Raw genomic sequence first — 7,910 nt, forward strand, 5'->3', positions numbered from 1 at the left:
ATTATTGACTACTGAGATTATAAATTGAAGGTCGGCAACAATTTGTTCCATTTGTGGTGGCGATGGTAGGATTAAAGGGGGAGTTGAATAGAGTAGACTTCTCCGAATAACTCATTCACAGTTGATCATATGTCTGCGAGGAATGTTTAAATTTAATGGCACCTTTCCTCTCCCAACCACGCACACCTGCCTACACTTCCGCAAAATATACCTTTACTCTTCCAGGCAGGCCACATCATTGCTACATAAGATGCACCTACTGCTTTCCAGTCATTTATAGAGTATGGGGAGCTGGGGGAGGCATGACCATGAACAGTGTGCTAAAAAGCAGGTTCACACAAGGAGCGCCCCCGTGGCGAGCCAGGCATGGGCACCCGCTGCAGCCCGCGTGTAAACTCAACGCGCCCAGGTCTTCCCGGGAGCGGCCGCTGACGGCTGCTGTCTGCGGGAGGAGGCCGTGATGTCACCCCCAGGCAGACTGGCCGGCCTCGGGGCCTCTGGCGCCAGGTCCGCTGCAGGGCGGAGTCGTGTCTGGGACCCGGAGCTCCGCGCTGAGTGACACATGGCTCCACCCCGGGCCCAGGACACCCTCCACGGCAAGAGCAAAGGATCAATGGCCGCCCTGTCAGGGCTGCGGAATGCAGGGGATTCTCGCAGCTCAGGCGGGCTGGTAACAAAAGACACGCTTGGAGAACCGTGTTCAAGGAGGCCGCGGCGCACTGGGGGAATTACCTGATTTACATAATGCATTCACCGCGGCTGCCTCGCAGTTTCTTTCGCACCTACAGTGTATCTTTCTCGTATATGCCAGCATATAAAATAAAATGAAGATTTAAATCACAAAAAAATAGAAGAAATTTAATTTCTCAATTAACGTGTATTGAAATGGCGAGAATTGTAAGAAAGCAACAATGTATTTTTTGCCTTTAAAAAAGTGGGAACTGTTTCGCATGCAAGCCTTCTGCAGGTTCGGGTTTACTTGTAAATATAAACTCTCTTTCGGGTACTTTTGGCAATTATTTAAATTATAGGGCTATTACGGACATTCCAGTAGTTATTGTAGGAAATACCTTCTTTTAAAATGTAAATTTGTGATAGAGTTTAGATATGAATTAGTGATTGGAAAGATAGTAATATATTAACGTAACATGCGCAAAACAATAATTCAACCGACAAATATTTTTTTTGAAAGACCGAACTGACATTTAGAAGACAAAAGTTCATCGAAATGTGGGCTATCTGCGATATTTATAATGCACGCAACAAGAAATGCCCGATTTACAGTGAAAACAATATTTTATTTAAATAATCTCTTCGTGTCGTAAAAAAACAACTTTTTATGAGTCAGTCGTTGTGTTACAATAAATAAACAAAATACGGATTTTTTCAACTTTAAAACCGGAACCGGCAGGAAATTACAAATGGTCTGACCTAAGAAACGTGCACTTGAAAATACACATAGTCTCGCTGGTCAGAGGTACGTTGTCAGGATTGATAATCGGGCAGTTTTGGTAGTTTATATAAATTAACCAGAATTGAAAATCTGTTCCAACAGATTTATTTACAACAATCTGCGTGCTTCCTAGCACTTGCTTATTTTTTGTACCGTTATTATTATTATTATTTTTTTACAAAAATCATAATTTAAACACGCTTTTCATTTGTTTTTAATCTACATATAAAAATCATTTCTCTTTCAACATGAAAAATGAGGTCATCCGTAAAGGCACCTAATCATTTATAAAATAAACCTACACTGGTGATTTGAGGATCGTGACTGCTGGTGAACTACACACGGTTAAATAGAGTAGAGCAATAAATTACATTTCTCCCAGTACATAATTTACTAAATCACCAAAAAACAAACAGTTACACAAAAATCAAAAACGCTGGTGTTTTTCCTTTCTCCGCCAGGCAGTTTGCACCAAAGAGTAAGTGAACGAGGAACAGAGAACCCGTAGCGGCAGTGGGAGCTCTTGGTCTGTTCGGGTTTTGGGGGGTACTTCATCAGATCACCAGTGTGCTGAGAGTCCTCTTGGGGGGGGGGGTCCTCCTGATGCTGCTGTCAGCGCCTGCGCACTGTCCCTCCAGGGGCCCCGGGCCCCTGGCTCAGTATATAGTCCCTGCAATGTGGTGGTGCAGGTGGTGCGGCTGCAGCAAGGGGTTGGTCTGGAGGTGCGTGCCGGGGTTGGGCGGCTGGTACCACGAGTAGTTGCCCAGGAAGGAAGGGGCGCCCGGGCTGGGGCAGGTGCCGGGCGGCTGTAGGCCGGAGCTGGCGCCCGAGCTCTGCAGCCGGTGCTGCTGCTGTCCGAAGTCCCAGGTCACGGCCGACGCCAGAGGCGGGGAGTTGCACTGGGGGGACTCGGGGCCGGCACCGGGGTGCTGGTCGGGGGGCAGCTCCCCGCTCTTCCACATCTTCTTGAACTTGGACCTGCGGTTCTGGAACCAGATTTTCACCTTTAAGGGAGAGAAAGAGAGATATTATAACCACGCGACACACGGATTCTGGGACCGGAAGCGGACACGAGGCTGCTTCCGTGCACGAGCTGGGAATGATATGGACACTGCCCTGTTCTACACATCACAAATCTGAACTTCCCGATCTAGCGATTCCTGCGTGTGACGCTGGAGCTCCCCAGCAAAAAAAAGGCAGCTATTCAGGACAGCGTCTTCTATGTTTATATCCTTTTTCAATTACACAAAACGCGGCCGGTGCAAAAATATTAAGGGTTACATAATTCCATATTCAGTTATATTAAATTAAATACTGTAGGGTAACATTTAACTTCGCCCTGCCATAAAGCTATCCCAATAAATAATTTAACAAGAATGATGTGATTTTGATAATAATAATAACACAAATAGTAAACTACATTTATTAATAATCACAATAATATACTATCATACAGATTTATTTTATATGCTAAAACACCTTCTATATTTTAAAGACCCTCGGCTACGGTATTTAAACCTGTAGGGTTTACTAAGCTATTATAACAAATACGTGTGTATAGAAACAAGAGCCAAACAAGTCTCCCAAAGAGTGTTACAGTGACTGATCATGCACAGCGCACGCACTACACGGGTAAAACAGGTAGATTAATTCCCTGTTGACTGGAGAGTTTTCGTGTAGTTTGCACACGCCCAGTGCACTAATATTCTGTCAGGAATCCTGCTTTTCTTTTGGGAATGTGAAACCATTTCCCTAATAGAAGCCCTCGTTGTTGCTATATGGATGCTGGCCCATAACCATTGCAGGGAGGGAAGTGGGTTTGTTTTCAGGGTCCCAGACAAGACCATAAATAAGAGTAAGACAGCGAGGGGGCAGATCATCCTAGGGTAGGTGAGGCCTGGAAGGCGGGGAATGAGGTAGGTTCAGGTACGCAGGTAGAGTGAGGCCCAGGGGAGCTGATTGGGACAGAAAGTGAGGTGGGTATCCGTACCTACATCAGGATGAGTCCTCGGGTGGTGTATGTGGGGAATAACGGAAGGTTCAGTCACCTTGGTATCTGTGAGGCTCCACGAACTGACTAGAGTGGGGGCAGGGAGGGAGGTAGGATCCCCCAGCTTGAGTTAGAGGAGCCAGAAGGAGGTGTCGAGGCTGTGGTGTGATGGAGTGAGGTGGTTTCCCTTTCCCAGGCCTGGGGTTTGGAGTAGAACTGTTGCCTTACCTATGGCTTGATCCTGTATCAAGAACAAGGACCACCCAATACGCCCACGGAACAGGGGTAGTAACAAATATTATACAGTGATCACGTGGAGCTTATTTTGTAGGCCAATCAGCTGCAGGCCCTAAAACCAATTTGACTAATTCAGTTGGCGAATTTAATGCAACTCAAACATCCGCCTTCAACCAATGTTTATAAAACGTATGCTGGACCCATCGAAGTGATCAGTCACATATATGTTCACATTCATAATGGAAGAATTTTTATATCGAGTGTGTGGATGAAAGTGAGTCAAACAGGTGCAGATGGCAAAGTTTTCATAAGAATTACGCAAATGCAAACCTATAGGACAAACAGTACACTATATACATGGGACTGCATAGACTTAGAAACTGGGGTGCCCATATGTCAGAGCTACTCCTTTCCGAAGACAAAGACCTGAATCAGTTGGGGGATTCTGTTGACGTTTCGACCCCTAATAACTCACGGGGTCTCCGCAGGACATCGTCGTCTGCCTCACACACAATTCTATATCCATGGCATCTACAATTCCAATAACTAAATGGGGCCCCAGTTCAAAGTCACCCTACTATTCACGCTCCACGCGCCATTCTAAGGCCGTCCCGGTATCCGCATACAGACGCCAGATGACGATGTCCTTAGAAGACCCCATGAGTTATCAGTGTATTGTTTGTCCTGTATGTTTGTATGGGTGTAATTTGTATGTGCACTGCGCCGTCTGCACTTGTTTGACTCACTTTCATTCACACACTACATATACAAATTGTCCCTTTACGTGATTGAGAGTATATATGTGACTAATCACTTCGATGGGTCTAGCATATGCCCTTTAACCATTGGCTGGAGGCGAATGTCTGAGTTGCATTAAATGCAGCAACTGAATGAGTCAAGTTGTTTTAGAGCCGACTGACTGTGCAGCTGGTTGCCCTGCAGAATGAACCCCACTGACCACTGGATGATAATATTTGTTACTTAGGGCGGGGGCGTGGAGTGTGCTTTGTCCCTTACACGGCCTGGGCCACGGAGTAGGGTAAATCCCATTTACCCTACCCCCCCCTACACAGTGAGGTGTACCCCCTTACCCCAGGCTGGAGGCTTTCAGTGAAGGGTTCTCCCGGGCATGGGCACGGAGCGGTGTGGGTTCCCTTACCCAAGGGCGGCTCCCTCCCCCGGGCTGGAGACACTCGGTCAGGGGCGCTCTCTTACCTGAGTCTGCGTGAGGCCCAGGGAGGCGGCCAGCTCGGCCCGCTCGGGCAGCGCCAGGTACTGCGTCTTCTGGAAGCGCCTTTGTAGGGCCGCCAGCTGGAAGCTGGAGTAGATGGTCCGGGGCTTGCGCACTTTCTTCGGCTTCCCGTTCACTATCCGCACCTCGGGCTCGCCTTCTTCCTTCTCTGCAGGGACAAAAATGGGGGACATTAGTTCCGGACATGGATCGCCAAGGAGCCACAGTGTGTCATGAGCTACACAGTCGGGGCTGGCGAAAATGGAATTATCACTTCAGTGCTCCGGACGACCCCGAGATCTGCAGGCGCCAGGAGCTCACCTCGCCAAAATCTCGCAAACCAAAGCCCAAAGAAACTCTCTCTTCCCATAATATGTTTAAAGTCGTTTTGTCTGAAATCTACCCTTGTTTTTCCTATTGTTGAACCGTGAATTTGCGTTGTCCTCCACATTCAAAGTACATTTACCGTTTAGATCGTGTCCCCGCATTTCCGTGCGAATCCATCTAACACTTGCATTAAATAAAATCATGTGTAGCCCCTCAAGCTAGTCATTAAGTTTCCTAAACTCGAATGTAAATTCCAGTTGTTATAATTTCGAATTGCTGCCTTGTTACTTCATAACACTGACTGCCAGAAAACACGAGAGTAAATGAGGACGGGCGTTAGTTTTCCGAGTCAACGGGTGAGGCGTGTTAGCCTACAAATAATGGCGCACGTTGGCGCAGTGGAGTCTGGAAATGTAATCTGTTGCCTTTCGGGGCTCAGGGGGTGATGGGTGGGCTCTTCACAGGCACACAGAGGGGCTCGGGTGGACACACAAACAGAAGAGGTACGGGGAGGGCTGATATTTCACAGACAAAGCGGCGCTTGGGTGGACACGAACACATACTGAAGGGCTAGGGAGGCACGGACACCTCACATGCACACACCGGGCGACTAGAGACGGGTGAACACTTCTGAGGCACGCAGAATCCATACTCTTAGGGACGAGATATGGTGCGCCACAAACAAAAACACAAAACAAAAAAATGGGGATCGGGGAGGGTAGGCCACTAGCAGGATAACTTGTGTCGGGGGAGGTGGGCCACACAGGCACGAAGAATAAATGTTGGAATCGGTTGTAGACATGGGCCACAAGGCACGAAGATTAAATATTGGCATCGCTTGTAGATATGGACTACACAAGCACGAACAATAAATGGAATCGCTTGTAGACATGGGCTACATAGGCACGAAGAATAAATGTTGGAATCGCTTGTAGACATGCCGAAAATACTCGGGGTCGGGAAGTTGACTCAAGCAGCGCCTGCACCAAAACTGCTTGTGAAACACAGACCTGGATTGGGAAACGGGGGCATGCAGGGCCGACTAAGGATGGGGTAAAGCATGGCGAGGTGACACATGCATGCCTACTAGACTGGGAATGGGATCATACATACATGCATGGATGGCGTAGCACAGGTTTGCAGAACATACTGTGGGACTGATTAACAGAGGCATGCGAACAGACGGGCAGAGCATCACAGGCATGGCTGAAGTCACAGAGTAAAAAGGACATGCGGAATACGGTGCTACATAAGAGTGTTAATGTACATTTTGAATATACATGTAGCACATGCTGTGCTGTTAACGCTCGCACGCAGGGTGCACTTTGGGGCATGGTGGCTCAACGGCCCATAAGCAGAACGCGTCGGTGACCCTGGGGGAGGCGGCTAGATTACAGAGGATACGGGGAATGTAGGCCAAATTAATAAACAGACGGAACTACCGTCTGGGTGACTCGGAAAGACAGATGGAGAGTAAAGGAGGGCTGTGGAGGGTGAACCAAACAGATATTCACAGTCAGCACGGGGTCTGGGAATGTGGGTCAAACGCAGACACGCTGAGTGCTCGGGGTTTTTAGGGCGTGGGAGTACATTTGGGATCGGGGAAAGCAGTGCAGACACAGGGTCTAGGAGTGAGGGTCAGACCCCGACGTGCAGAGCACCCCAGGGTTGAGGTAGTGTATTTAGTTAGAACTGAGGGCCTCCTGTGGCCTTGCAGAGCAGGTCCGCCTCCGACTCACCTGGCTCGTTGTTGGCGGGGGGCGGGCTCGCCCCGTAGGGTCCGTAGGAGCTGTAAGTGCCGCTGTAGCCCATCTCGTAGGGCTTCGCCGGGTACGGGACGGAGCCCAGGCCGCCCGGGTGGTACTGGTAGGAGCCCAGCTGCCCGAAGGGGGAGCCGCCGCCCCCGCAGTGCTGCTGCTGGTTGGTGTAATAGCTGCTGTCCGTGGCCGTAGACACTGGTAGCGTGGGCGATTCCTGCGGCTTGTGCAGGCTGTGGTAGCTGTTGGAGGTCATCTGGGTGGAGTGCATGTCCGAAACCAGGCTGTCAAAGACACCGGTCATCGCGGGGAGGGCGCTGAGAGGCGGTGGGGAGCGCACTGAGCCCTGAGGAGTGATCACAGGCGGGCGGAGGGCATGCTCTGCGCAGGGGAGGTAGAAGGCTGGGAGGGGTCCGGTCACAGGAGGGCTACAGACATCAGTCCTGCCAGCGGGACTCTGGCGGAAGGAGCCGAAGGCAGGAAGCGGTGATGCGTTCCTGAGAACCCCGCTGAGGGATGGCGGGCGTGCAGGGTCCGACGCGGAGCTCGGAGGGGACAGGCGGCGCTCTCTCTGAACACTGTAGCCTTCTATGCAGCCTCTGCACCAGGCAGCCAGGCATTTAACACTTGTCACGTGAGGGCATGCTACGTCACCTAGCAACGGCCAATCAGCACGGGTGCTGCGGATGCTCTCGGTACCCTGGGACGCGGAGATGCCCATAGGGCGCAGCCCATGTGCGTCCGGAAAACAATGTCCCAGACTCAGAAGAGTAGGGCGGGCCCTGGCCGCAGCCAGACAGCAGGGGAGAGCAGCCTGTACTCGCTGCAGTCACAGCACCGCCGCTGCTGGCCGCGTGCATTGTGTACTGGGGACATTGTGTACCCAGAATGGCCAGCCTGGTGCTTACAACAACT

General features: G+C 50.2%; 1 protein-coding gene across 1 annotated transcript; it reads right to left on the reverse strand.

Annotated features, from left to right (window-relative positions):
- Window positions 1-1,280: 1,280 nt before the first annotated feature.
- Window positions 1,281-7,581, reverse strand: DLX2 (distal-less homeobox 2). The gene is made up of 3 exons (XM_069225339.1): window positions 6,978-7,581; window positions 4,896-5,080; window positions 1,281-2,457 (listed from the first exon to the last, which is right to left on the reverse strand). The coding sequence occupies exons 1-3, from the start codon at window positions 7,297-7,299 to the stop codon at window positions 2,110-2,112; spliced, it is 855 nt and encodes a 284-aa protein (XP_069081440.1). The 5' UTR covers window positions 7,300-7,581; the 3' UTR covers window positions 1,281-2,109.
- Window positions 7,582-7,910: the final 329 nt, after the last annotated feature.

Source organism: Pleurodeles waltl, chromosome 3_1 (assembly GCF_031143425.1).
Source record: "Pleurodeles waltl isolate 20211129_DDA chromosome 3_1, aPleWal1.hap1.20221129, whole genome shotgun sequence".
Taxonomy (NCBI): Eukaryota; Metazoa; Chordata; class Amphibia; order Caudata; family Salamandridae; genus Pleurodeles; species Pleurodeles waltl.

Bases quoted from the DNA above. Each gene is read 5' to 3' on its own strand.
- DLX2 (XM_069225339.1), bottom strand. From the start codon at position 7,299: ATGACCGGTGTCTTTGACAGCCTGGTTTCGGACATGCACTCCACCCAG. The intron at 5,081-6,977 runs GTGAGTCGGAGG...TTGTCCCTGCAG, and splicing joins CCCCGCCAACAACGAGCCAG to AGAAGGAAGAAGGCGAGCCC. The intron at 2,458-4,895 runs GTAAGAGAGCGC...TCTCCCTTAAAG, and splicing joins TGGGCCTCACGCAGACTCAG to GTGAAAATCTGGTTCCAGAA.